The sequence below is a fragment of the Cupressus sempervirens genome, chromosome 6 (assembly GCF_028749045.1).
Source record: "Cupressus sempervirens isolate cs-2001-9-10 chromosome 6, ASM2874904v1, whole genome shotgun sequence".
Lineage (NCBI taxonomy): Eukaryota > Viridiplantae > Streptophyta > Pinopsida > Cupressales > Cupressaceae > Cupressus > Cupressus sempervirens.
Genome location: NC_143123.1, coordinates 116336524 through 116349948, shown reverse-complemented (window position 1 = coordinate 116349948; position 13425 = coordinate 116336524). Strand labels below are relative to the sequence as shown.

Sequence of the window (13425 nt, the reverse complement as noted above, 5' to 3'; positions counted from 1 at the left end):
CATTTGTCTTTTAGAAAAATTAGTAGGGCCCGTTTGAATTATTATTGAATTATTGAATATGAATAGGGGAATAGAAATAGCTATTCTAGAATAGAAAATGGAGCTACGTATCCCTGTTCTTTGTTTGGTTCAGCGAATATTTGATGGAGAATTTGCGGACCCCAAAATTTATGTATTCTAAAATAAATAAAAGTAAAATAGGAATACGTATTCTAATAACACTTATTTGGATGGAATTGTAAAATCTCATTTTTGGACCAAAATTGACATGCGTATTCCTATTTTACTTCGTATTCCAATTCCAATTTGGTGCATCCAAACGAAGAATTCAAAATTTTAAGAATTTACGTATGCCTATTCCGCTTGTATTCCCGTTGTCAAACGGGCCCTAACTGAATCGGGGCAAACGGGAAGGAAGAAGCCATTACAAAACTAGGTTATTTGTTTGTCCAGTATTTGCTTAAATTCCATCTCTTGGACGCCCGATTCGGGGGGCGGATCTTGGGCAGGGCTTTCTGAATAATTTAACAGATGCGCACACAAGATGAAGTATAGAAGGTTGAGAGTTTCCATGGCGGACAAAAGCCAGTAGAATTTGTAAAGGTAGCCACGGTTGAGATTGTTGTCGAGCCAATCTGGTTTCCCGTTGCGGCCCGTGTTGTTATGAACAACTGTAACGACAATGGCGCTCAGGTAACCCCCCACCGCAGAAGTGCAGGAAGACACAGCAATGGCCGTGCTGCGCATGCTGGGCGGAAACTGGGTATAGAAAAACTCCAGATGACCTACCGTATAAAATGCCTCTCCCAGCCCCCCAAGGCAGAACTGCGGAATGAGCCAGAAGGCAGAAATGGGAATCACCGCTGTAGGATCATCCGCCAGGTGGTGATCTCGTGCCGCGTTTCTTCTCCTTATTTCGACGAAACCCGCGACCAGCATCGAAGTTGAGGTAATGGTGAGCCCTATGCCCATTCTCTGGAATACTGTGATTCCGCGCCCGTTTTTTGTCATCCGGCGGACAGCTGGAACGATGAGTCGGTCATAAAATGGGAGCCATGTTATGATGATTAGTAGAGAAAAGACTGAGAAGGAGCCTGCTGGAATTTCAAAACTGCTAGACCCTAGCTTTCTGTTCATTGTTAGGGCTTGTAGTACTGAAAATGTATTCTCCTGTGACTTCGTTATTGAGGACAAAATTCCGACGGAGAAGATGGGCAGAGTTGCGATTATGGATTTTAGGGCCTCGGTTTGGACCGTGGAAGAGAGTCTCCATCGGCTGCTCACTGATCCGTCACTTTGGATGTCTTTCTCTGTTATTATGGCTGCCTTGTCCAGAAACCTGGTATTCAGAAGCATATGTTTTTAGGGTTTTTGTTGCAAATAATTTTATGGTCAGATATAAACACAGAAGGTTTGCAATAAAGATTGAGGTTTTCCTGCGACACTGATGTAAGAGTTAATGAATGGGTATGTTGCTATTTTTAATGATATCAGATTCTTACATATTATAATGAATGCTTTGTTTTTGTTTATGAATTGTATTATGTGAAATCTGTTTGTTTAATTGTTTTCGATCACACACTATGATTTCATTAAGATGAGAGAATTTATGTAGAAAGAAAAGAAAATGTTTAAGAATCTGAAAGTTAAGCAGTAGATTGAAATTGGCATTGGATTTTTCTAATAGTTTTTTTCATAAATTTGTGGGGCTAATCATTGGTGGACAAGTTTAAACAACATATTCTACACTTTTAATTGTTTAGACAGCTTGTATGGAATCAAGCTCTAGTTTTTCAATAGAATCTGTCTATAATTATGCTAAATAAATCAACACACAAGATTAATGTCATTGATGGTTAACCAAAAAGAAGTATTCATAAATAAAACTTAGGCAGCAGAACACAGAAGGAAGTTTTGGACATTATAGTTTGAAGAATTTTATTCAAACAATTAGAGTCTATTATTATGCTAAATAAATCAACACACAAGATTAATGTCATTGATGGTTAACCAAAAAGAAGTATTCATAAATAAAACTTAGGCAGCAGAACACAGGAGGAAGTTTTGGACATTATAGTTTGAAGAATTTTATTCAAAAATATAATTGTTTGATTAGGGAGATTTTGTTTCATTCCACTCTTTGCTAATACAGTAAAATAAAAATATTATAACATTTATATTAGAATCTAATTTATGACCTATTGTAAACAACTTCCTTCAGAGGAAAAATACTTCTTCATAACTAAAAAATAATAATATTCTTATAAATTATACATAGAATTTTTTACACTTCTTCTAATGGCTTTTGATAATGTGAATGATAATAGAAGAGAATTTTATTTTCAATTGTATGGCAGCTGATTGCCATTTGTGACCAATAAATAATGTTTTGGTCTTTTACGTTTTATAAAAGTAACAAACAATTAGTGAAATGAGAGATTAGAATCATGAACACATATAATTGTTTTCTAATATTATTGACATTGAGAGTGATAAATTTTATGTCATATTAATAAAATATATTCAATTGAAATACAAATTTAAAAGAATTAGAAGTAGAAGTTGAGTTTCAATAGGTATCGATAATTTAGAGATATTTTCTATAATAAGTGAAATTGTGATATAACTATTAGAAAGCAATTATGTAGTTTTGAGCTAAATTCATAAGAACCCATTTAGAATGAATGAATACTTAGCATTCATTACATTTAAGAATATGACACTGTTGCCAACCCTTTGTCTATTGTATTTATGATTATAAACATAAATAGAAATCATTAAGAGTAGAGGTAGATCTCAAATTTAATTAAAGAAATAATAGCTCGAAGGAAAATTGATTTTTCTTTTCTCTGACAATTCCTTCTCTAAAATCTTGTCATAAGCTCACCTGAATCTGTCTGTGAGGGGAGGCTTGGAGCTGCCTTGGCCATGATAAAGCTTTGCAGTATCAGGAGGCAGAGATAAATTCCACTTTCTGATGGATGCCACTACGACCTGTGCAAATCCAGTGAAAGGACTACCTTGTGGAATGTCATGGATGAAAATTCGAGACCCCAGAAGGAAGATAACTGTGGATATGACCATGAACAGAGTACAGATACCGTACCCCAAACCCCAGCTCACCTTGGTCTGAATATAAATAATAACAGTTAGGGCTACAATGAGGGCCAAACAACTTGAAAAGTAATACCAATTAAAGAAACTCTCTAGTATTTTCTTCAATTTAGATTTTTCCTCTTCGTCTTTTCCTTCTCCTTCCTTTTGGAACTGATCTGCTCCAAATGCCATGGAACAGGGTCTTATCCCTGCGGATCCAATACATTTGAATAAGAAAACCAACACAAGAAGAGCCCATTGTCCATTCGAAGCTTTCTCGCATTTTCCCAATTTTTGTTGGATGGCACTGCAATGAGATGGTCGGAACTGAGGCATGAGTGCTGTGAGGGTCAGAAGAGACAATCCCTGCATATTAATCGAATAAAAATTTACATCATTTCTTATTAGCAAATCTCTCACAATCAATCAGACAACATATCACTAATTCACCTCTTCTATTTCCCTTCTGTAATCACCCTATATGCTCTATAAAAGAACTTGCTGCTTAAATAATGGGTTGTGTTGTGAGCTCAGTTTCATTCAAACAAAAACTAAACACACAGTCAAAAACTACTCGTCTCAAAAAAATGAAATGTTTTAGTTTTCAGTTGCGAACCTCTGGTTCTACAGGCTCACCCTAACTTTATCAGTCAAGCTTTTAAAAGGCTTGTTCTCAACTTGAATCCAAGACGTTTCTGAATAGATCATAAGAAGAAACTAAAGAGTACTTCTAACAACAAAGTTTTAAGTAATTACTACTAAATATGCAAGGCAACCAATGACTATTGTTCGAAATTTGCCAAGATAGGAATCTGCCACAAAAGCTCCGGGCAAGGTTGCAAGGCTGCTTGTTCCAGACCAGATGTTAACTACATTTGTTGCTGTAACTTTCTGCATATTGTATTTTGTTGTTAGGTAGACAATCATGTTAGCAAGCAAACCTGTCACAGCTAGCTTCTCACAGCTCTCATTTCCTGAAAACAGTTTTCCACCATAGAACAAAGTTAAAATTACTATGCAAAACATTTTCTTGCAGTAGAATCTATACAACAATGTCCATTAATACCCATCTCAAAGCATTTTGTGACATTCTAACCACCTTTAATCAAACTTACAATATAGTAACTTCATTTGGGTTAATGAGTTAGTTATCTTTCAAAATATTGATCAGTACAGTAGCTCTGTGATGAATGGTTCATACTTGCCCAAGGTTTTATGGATAAAGTATAAGTTGACTTAATTTTGAAAGAAAATATACAGTTTATTTTGTTTAAAGGGGAGAGGTATTAATGACCTTGTCACAATGGCTTCTTTCATTGCTTGATACAATGGATAGACTGTATATAAAGACTTCTCGTAAGTACATAAACACTACTTGTAAGATTTGAGTAAGGCATACAGTTAAACCCACAAAATTTCTACCAAATAATGTAAAGGTGCTTTTGCAAGTTGGTGTGTGAATCAAGGAGACATCCGTGCATTTTTCAAATGGACATTAGATTTCAGTTCACAGAGACAAAAATGTGGACTAAAGAATAGACATCTTTGCATCATAGAGAGAAAACATCAAAAAAATTACGTTCACCTATTATGTGAGGCATGGTTCTCCATCCTCCTCTTGTTTTCTTCTTGGAGGATCCATCTTCAACATCAGGATCATCCTTGGCATTGATTCTTGATTGTGAGACAGCAAAGCAATTGAAGTGGCTAAGGAGAGCAACATTGTGCCAATGCAAAAGAGGTTTCTCCTGCGCAGAGACCTCTTGGGCTTTCATCTGCTCTTCCATTTTTCAAACACTCTGCTCTACACCAAATTCACAAACAGAAATTTTATAGCTTAAAACAAGGTTTAGTTTGCTGAGTAATTGGGTTGCGACGTTCTCCACGAAATCTGATATGCCACAAGATTTTTTTCATGTGACATATCTAACATTTTGCCAAACATCGAGAGAGCTATTGAATCTTTTATTGGATTATGACAAAATAAAACCGACAAGAACATTGTTCATTTAAATGCAACCTCTGGTACAACGTATTAAGGTGCTTATCTAGCTCTATTACGACTGTTTCCAAACAAATGGGTGTCTTAAAACCTCGTGATTAGCATTGGTATGAGTGTTTGCAAACAAAAAAAACCTCTTTTTAGCAGTTCCTCTTTGGACTGTTATTCTGCTTTTCTTTATATAATTTTATTTTATTCCAGCTTTATTTAATAAACAAGAAAACCTTGTAACGCTGCCATTGTGATAAAAAGGTCAGGAAAATGTAATTGTCATAGTACTTGATTATAAGTTTAATTTTTTATTTTTGCTTAGATATTAGCGTAATGATGTGTATTTTAACTTCCTCTAAAACAAAAGGCCTCGAAGTTTCAATCACCCAGAAGCAATAATTTTGTAAAGATCAAAACAAACCAAACAATTTCGTCACTGCTTAATAATACTTGGCTGTAAGAGTTTCTTTAACGAGGATAAGACAAAAATATTGCGGAGTTCAACATTTAATAGTCGAAGATTAATAATAGCAAATGTTAGAAAGACGCTTTTTGCAATTGCATAGAATGTATTAAATATAGAAAGAACAACTGAATTACACAATAATATTATTTCTAATCTTATATTTTATGTTGTTTTGATTGTATTTTTTTATTTGTTTGGTGTTGTTAATCTGTTAAAATTATATTTTTTCACATATGTAATTATTGTAATGATAAAATTTGTATATTTATATTAATTTTAATTTAAACTTATTCAAATGAAATATTTTTACATAATTACATTTTGGTAAATGATATATTTTTCTGTGAAGTTTAATTTCTTTTTCATATATATTTATCATTTGATTATTTTTCTTTGGAAAACTTGAATTTCTAATTAGTCATATATATTTGTCTTAAAATTTATTCACATTTCAATACACATAATCTTTGCCTCAAATTTTAACATTTCCTGTACCATGCCATTCTTGTACATATTTTGTACATGCACTGAATATTTATATATTATATTAAGATTTTATTTTTGTCTACTAAAAAACTGTCAAAACTATACTGAAACAGGTATTGTAACAATTAATAACACATTTCACCATTTCTGTCAAGTGTCTGGCAAGGTTTGAGTCTTGATAAATGACTCTCTCTTTCTCACACCATCCTCCTCACCAGTTGTACTCAAACAATTGAATTACAACCCTTTTGACAACATATTCTAAATTTTATAGACTAAAACAATTATAGAATTCTTGTCTAACTTAAACCTTTTTAATACAACTGAGACATTTACTTTGCTAACTAATAATAACCAAAAGTACTACAGACATTTACTATGCTAGTATCCATATATTAGAGCTAGCCACCTTCATGCTGAAACTGTAAGTTTCGTGGACAAGCCCAAAGCTAAAGAAGCCACTATTTTTCATGTATTTGCTTTAACTCCATCTCTTGGACACCCGATTCAAACGCCGGATCTTGGACAGGGCTCTCTGTGTACTTGTACAGATAAGCACAGACCATGAAGTATACAACATTGAGAGCTTCCATGGCAGACAAAAGCCAGTAGAAATAGTGAAGGTAACCACGGTTGAGATTGTCGTCGAGCCAATCGGGCTTTCCATTACGGCCTGTGGTGTTATGGACAACTGTGACAACAATGGTGCTCAGGTAATGGCCCACAGCAGAAGTGCACGAAGACAACGCAATGGCCGTGCTGCGCATGTTGGGCGGAAACTGGTCATAGAAAAACTCCAGATGGCCTACTGTATGAAAGGCCTCTCCCAGACCCGCAATGCAGAATTGTGGGACGAGCCAAAAGGCGGAAATTGGAACCATGGCCGAAGGATCGTCCGCCAGGCCATGATTCCGTGCAGCGTTTCTTCTCTTTATTTCGATGAAACCTGCGACCAGCATTGAAATTGAGGAAATGGCAAGCCCGATGCCCATTCTCTGGAATACTGTGATTCCGCGCCCGTTTTTTGTCATCCGGCGGGCGAATGGTACGATGAGTCGGTCGTACAATGGGAGCCAAGCTATGAGGACCAGTAGAGAGAAGACTGAGAAGGAGCCTGCCGGAATCTCAAATTTGCTGGACCCTAGCTTTCTGTTCATTGTTAGGGCTTGTAGTACTGAAAATGTGTGCTGCTGTGCCTTCGTTATTGAGGTCGCGATTCCGCAGGAGAAGATGGGCAGAGTCGCGATTATGGATTTTAGGGCCTCAATTTGGGCTGTTGAAGAGATTCTCCATCGGCTGCCCACTGATCCGTCGCTTTGGATGTCTTTCTCTGTTATTATGGCCGCCTTGTCCAGAAACCTGGCGTTTAGAGGCAAATTTGTTTAAATTTTTGTTGGATATGGTTTTAAGATCAGATATGAACGCAGAAGTTCTACAGTATAGGTTGAAGTTTTAAGATTGAATGGGTATGTTGTATTTCTATTCGTATAAAACAAAATAGTACATTTTTACAGTGGTGTTTTGTTTGTGGATTCTGTTGTATAAGATTTATTTGTATCAATATTGATCATATTTTGTAGTTATTGATTAATATTTGGATGAGGGAACCAATGTAGATTAAAAATGAATTGTTGGTATATGAAAATTAGATTGCAGATTGAAATTGCAATCTATTATTTTTAAATAGTTTCTATAACATCTGTGGGTGCAGTGATGGATGAACAAGCTTAAATGAACAAGCTTAAACAACAAGCTTAAATGAACAAACTTAAACAACAAGCTTAAATGAACAAGCTTAAACAACATGTTATAAGCTTTTATTTGTTTAGACAGTTTATATGGAATCACATCAGTTTCTTCAGTATAACCTATTTGTTAGTGTGATTTTAGATGAACTATTTATGACAATATATTTGTTAGTGGAGTATTCGATGAGCAAGCTTAAACGCTATATTCTAAACTTTTGTTTGTTTAGACAAATACAAAATCACACTAGTTTCTTCAGTAGAAAATATCTATTAGTGTGATTTTAGATGTGCTTTGCATATAGAGTGTTGTTTAAGTGAAATGGTCAAACAAAGAAAAATATGTAGAAACAAAATTTGGACAGACTAGACAAAACAAAACATATCATGCAAATGAAAGCTTTAAGCATGGTAAGGATAGCCCCACAAAAAAATGACTATTAGAAAACTTTGTTTTATTTCATCATTTTCTAAACAATAATGATATTGTTATAGTATCTATATTAGAATTTGAGAGGACAGTCTTGAGTCCAATTTAATGGCTCCTATTTTATGAACAATTAGACTAAAAATTTCTACAATTCAAGTTTCATAAAAGAAAAAAAACTTTTTTTTTAGAATTAAAAATATAATTTTAAATTAAAAAAAATGTTTTATACTTAATTTATAATTTCTGATAAATCTTGTTTTGTTCACAATGGAGAATAATAAAAGATATGCTAATGGTTTTAGTTGTATGGCAGTTTTTTGGGAAGAAATATGAAACAAATCTTAACTTCTGATAAATCTTGTTTCATTCACAATGGACAATAATGAAAGAAATGCAAATCTAATAGATAGTTAGTTGCTAATTAATGAATAATATTTTGATTTTTTTATCTTAAAAAAACAACAACTAGCAAAAACAAAAGAGTAGTAATCATAAATGCGTATTGGCAACTTCAAATCTTTATATCATATTATAAAATATATTCAACTGAGTTTTGTTAGAAGAATCAGAAGTAGAGGTCAATTATTTTTGTATTTGCTATATTTTGAAAAGCTCAGGATCACATCACATGTATGCCAACCCTTCCAACCCTTCGTCCTTTATATTTCTGGTCATAAACATAGATGGAGAATTTCTAGTAGCGGAGAAAGGATTTGAAAGGAAAATTAATTTTTCTACGCTCTTACAAATTCTTCTTACCTGAATCTGTCTGTGAGAGGAGGCTTGCAGCTGCCTTGACCATGGTAGAGCTTTGTAGCTTCAGGAGGCAGAGATAAATTCCACTTCCTGATGGACGCCACTATGACCTGCGCAAATCCAGTAAAAGGACTACCTTGTGGAATGTCATGGAGGAAAATGGGAGCTCCAACAAGGAAGATGACTGTTGATATGACCATGAGTAGAGTACAGATACCGAATCCCAAACTCCAGCTCACATTACTCTGGATATAAATAATAACAGTTAGGGCTATAATGAGGGCCAAACAGCTTGAAAAGTAATACCAATTAAAGAAACTCTCTATTCTTTTCTTCTCTTTGGATTTTTCTTCTTCATCTTTTACTTCTCCTTCCTGCTGGAACTGATCTGCTCCAAATGCCATGGAACAGGGTCTTATCCCTGCGGACCCAATACATTTGAATAAAAAAACGAACACGAGAAGAGCCCATTGTCCATTGGAAGCTCTCTCGCATTTTCTTAATTTCTTTTGGATGGCACTGCAATGAGATGGTCGGAATTGAGGAATAAGTGTCGTCAGAGTCAGAAGGGACAATCCCTGCGCATTAATCAAATAATAACAATACATCATTACTAATCAGCGAATTCTTACAACCAATCAAACAACAGATCACTATTTCACAACTTCTACTTCCCTTGTGTAATCAGCTTGCATGCTCTGTGAAAGAGCTTAAATAACGGGTTGTGTTGTGAGTTCAGCTTTAATCAAATAAAAACTCAATAAACAGTCAGAACTTACTCTTTAAAACTCTAATAAGTATAATGTTTTAATTTTCAGTTGCCAACCTCTGGTTCTTGAGGTTCACCCAAAGTTTATCAATCAAGTTTTCACAGGCTTGTTCACAACTTGTATTCAAGATCTTTGGCAGTAGTTCATAAGTAGAAAATAGATTGATAAGTAGGAGATGGGTGATCTTTTGGAAAGTTCGGTGTTTGATCTCTATGAATAAATGGGGGCTAAGTGTTCCATTCATTTTTATGGAAAATAGATTCGTGTGAACCTCTACTTATGATATTCGAGTTAATAAGTTGGACTTGAGAACTATACAGTTAAATCTTGATAGCTATATCACAGATAAAAGTGTTCTTCCAACAAAAAGTTTTGAGGTAAAGTACCACAAGATATGAAACACAACCAATAACTATGGTTCGAAATTTGCCAAGATAGGAATCTGCCACAAAAGCACCGGGCAATGTTGCGAGGCTGCTTGTTCCAGACCATATATTAAGTAAATTTGTTGCTGCAACTTTCTGCATATTGTATTTCGTTGTTAGGTAGACTATCATGTTAGACTGCAAGCCTGTCACCGCTAGCTTCTCACAGCTCTCATTTCCTGAAGACAATGTTCCATTATAAAACAATGTTAAAATACTGTGCAAAACCTTTTCTTACAGTAGAATATATACAACAATGTCCATTAAAATCCATCTCAAAGCATTTCGTGATATTCTCACCATTTTAATAAAAATACAGTTTAGTAACTTCAGTGGTACTTGTTTGGGTTTACAAGGAAGAGATCTTTTAAAATACTGATCAGTATTTTGCTATAATGAATAGTTTATACTTGTTCAAGGTTTGATAAGTGATATAAGTTGAAGTTTAGTTTGAAACAGTTAAATGGGTTTGAAGTGTAGAAGTATCAAAATGAATGACCTTTTCATAACCAGTTCTTTCATAGAGACTGTAAAAAGAGAACTCATAACATTTAACTATACAGGTAAACCCACAAAATTCATACCACATAATGTAAAGGTTCTATTGCAAGGTGCTGTGTGGACTAAGGAATCGACATCAACGCATTTCAAAGGGGCATTAAATTTCAGTTAAGCGAGTATGGAAAAAAACCAATCTTTCACCTATTATATAGGGCATGGTTCTCCATCCTCCTCTTGTTTTCTTCTTAGAGGAAACAGCTTCAATATCAGGATCATCCTTGGAATTGTTTCTTGTTTGTGAGACAGCAAAGCAATTGAAGTGGCTAAGGAGAGCAACATTGTGCCAATCCTTCAGAGGCTTCTGCTGCATAGAGACCTCGCTGGCTTTTATCTGCTCTTCCATTTCTCATACACTCTGCTAACACCAAATTCACAAACAGTGGTTTTATAGCTCAAAGCACACTAAATGCAGCTTACCTGATCTTCATCAGGATATAAAATTAATAGCCATTCATTATTTTGTCTGTGATCCTCATGTGACATATCTAACATTTTCCAAAACAATGATAGAATAATTGAATCTTTTTTCTGATATGACAAAAGAAAACCGACAAGATTGTTATTCGTTTAAATGTTGCTGCACTGGTACAACGTACTAAGGTGCTTATCTTTGCTTTATGAGTGTTTGCAAACAATTGGGTGTTTCATAAACTCGTGATGCAGTGCCCATGCGATATAAAGTGGAGAAAAAATGAAATTGTCGTGGTCCTTCAATAGAGTTTTAGTTTTTCTCTTTCTTCGATATTAGAACAGTGATGGCTCTATTTTGTCTCTGTATAACAAAAGGTGCTGAAGCGTTAACCACATATTGGAAATAATAATATTTTTTGTTAAGATCAAAACAAGCTAAACAGTATAGAACTGCTGATTGTTTAGCCAAATGGGCATCTAGTCATGATCCGGGTTGGAATATTAAGGATAGGAGGCAACTGTCCTTTGAGATGGTGCAAGAATTTGATGATCTTGTTGCTCAGGATTGAGCTCCTTGTTGAGCTCTCCTTGTTGTATTCCTTTCTGTCTTAATAAATTTTTACCCTTCTTTTTGCAAAAACAAGCTAAACAGTTTAGCATTGTTTGGAAATATCTGAATGATTTATATGACTGCTTTAGCAACAATTTTTCTTTCAAGAATTTGTTTAGAGATGAAACATTTGAGAAAAGTGAATGCAATTGTCAGTCCTCCATTTTAAGTTCTATTTGTTTTTTCTAACATTTCAGTACAATAATAATAGCTGTATATTTACTCTTTGTAAAACAAGAGGTCATAAGCTTTAACCACATATGAAAATTATAATATTTTTGTTAACATTAAAATAAGACAAACAATTTTCTTTTAAGATTTGGTTTGAAGAGGCTATACGGAATTGATAGCAAAAAATTAATAATTGTAAAGGTTATAAGGACAAAAGTTGTAGTCACACGGACTATGTTTGTATAAAGAGTATTGCAAATCTTACTAATTTTCTATTTCTTAAAACAAAAGATAAAAGTGAACCAAACAATGTTATTATATTTAATCTTATATTTGTCATTGTTTATGTGATTTTATTTACCAATGAATTTTTAAGCATTATCTTTATCTTTATCTTTTTCTTGTCTTTTCTGTCTTTTATAAGTGCATAATCTTTTCTACAAAAGTAAATATATTGCAATGGTGAAATTTGTATATCCATGTCAATTCTCATTTAGTTCGGATCTATTTTGATGAAACTCCATAGTTATCAAAGACAAATTTTTGTGTCAAGCGTAGTTCTTTCTTTGATCTTGACTTATCCTTGTTTACTCCCACTTCACACATTTTCGCACATTTTACCTTATCTCAACTTGAATTCTACTTCACACTACATTTATTGTCTTAATCTTTAGCCCACATTTCCATACACCTAATCTTTTCCTTAAAATTTAGCATTTCCTATCACATGTTATTCTTGTGGTGTTAGGAATTGACTTTACATGATGCAAATATAACTTCAAATTGAAAAATCTAGGATGAAAATTTATTAGGCAACAAGATCAAGGAGGTTCAACAACAAAAAAGAAAAATGTAGCCAAATATTGTTCACTCAAAATCCCCAAATAATTACTCACATCCTCCATAACAATCTCTTCTAGTACTAAAGAGCTGCATGGAAAATATCTCAAGTCTAACATTCATCAATCTCATAAATCTATTTCGCCAAACAATCCTCTACCTCATTCGATTCCCTCTCCTTGCTACCCATTCATCGTATCAGTCACTATTTATGAATCAAATTCAAAAATGAATTTTTTCCATCCAAGATCACAACGCATGAAAAAAAGATGAACGACAACAATCCCGAAAAAGATGAATGTTAAAGTTGTCCCTTCTGTTGTTGTTGACTTTGCCTAGAACATTGTTGCTGGTGTTAATTCACCTATCTTATCTCCTGTTGTTGTGGGTATTGAGGCCCATGTTTCTTCTATGAGAATTTTGGGGGTTAGCAATGGTGCTACAACTTCCCCCATATGGATAGTCTTGTGGTCTGCCTTGGTTCTTCAGGTTCATCTCTAGATTGGCAGATGGTTGCTGAAAAGGTGGAGGATAGATGAACATATGTCCTCCAAATCTCATTTGATATGTCTGTATGTTCACAAAAGACTGGACCAAAATATAAATCTTGATGGCCTTTTGTTATTTTTTGGGTTGGTTTTTAGCCCTTTTGTTGGAAACTATGA

At 34.3% G+C, this 13425-nt stretch overlaps 2 protein-coding genes across 2 annotated transcripts; both read right to left on the bottom strand.

The window, feature by feature from the left end:
• Positions 1-222: 222 nt before the first annotated feature.
• LOC149551482 (protein NRT1/ PTR FAMILY 3.1-like) lies at positions 223-5288 on the bottom strand. The gene is made up of 4 exons (XM_089786979.1): positions 4682-5288; positions 3853-4070; positions 2888-3462; positions 223-1339 (listed from the first exon to the last, which is right to left on the bottom strand). The coding sequence occupies exons 1-4, from the start codon at positions 4881-4883 to the stop codon at positions 433-435; spliced, it is 1902 nt and encodes a 633-aa protein (XP_089643105.1). The 5' UTR covers positions 4884-5288; the 3' UTR covers positions 223-432.
• An 869-nt stretch (positions 5289-6157) lies between these two features.
• Positions 6158-11088, bottom strand: LOC149551481 (protein NRT1/ PTR FAMILY 3.1-like). Its single transcript, XM_089786977.1, has 4 exons — positions 10870-11088; positions 10129-10346; positions 8976-9550; positions 6158-7400 (listed from the first exon to the last, which is right to left on the bottom strand). Exons 1-4 carry the CDS (start codon positions 11069-11071, stop codon positions 6503-6505), a joined length of 1893 nt encoding a protein of 630 aa, XP_089643103.1. The 5' UTR covers positions 11072-11088; the 3' UTR covers positions 6158-6502.
• Between the last annotated feature and the right edge of the window lie 2337 nt (positions 11089-13425).

What these genes read in the sequence shown, in the direction of transcription:
- LOC149551482 (XM_089786979.1), bottom strand. Translation starts at nt 4,883, where the DNA reads ATGGAAGAGCAGATGAAAGCCCAAGAGGTCTCTGCGCAGGAGAAACCT. An exon ending in AACCATGCCTCACATAATAG is followed by an intron (nt 4,071 to 4,681) that starts GTGAACGTAATT and finishes AACTGTTTTCAG; the next exon opens with GAAATGAGAGCTGTGAGAAG. An exon ending in CCCCTCACAGACAGATTCAG is followed by an intron (nt 1,340 to 2,887) that starts GTGAGCTTATGA and finishes TCTGAATACCAG; the next exon opens with GTTTCTGGACAAGGCAGCCA.
- LOC149551481 (XM_089786977.1), bottom strand. Translation starts at nt 11,071, where the DNA reads ATGGAAGAGCAGATAAAAGCCAGCGAGGTCTCTATGCAGCAGAAGCCT. An exon ending in AACCATGCCCTATATAATAG is followed by an intron (nt 10,347 to 10,869) that starts GTGAAAGATTGG and finishes CATTGTCTTCAG; the next exon opens with GAAATGAGAGCTGTGAGAAG. An exon ending in GTTGTGTTTCATATCTTGTG is followed by an intron (nt 9,551 to 10,128) that starts GTACTTTACCTC and finishes ATTAATGCGCAG; the next exon opens with GGATTGTCCCTTCTGACTCT.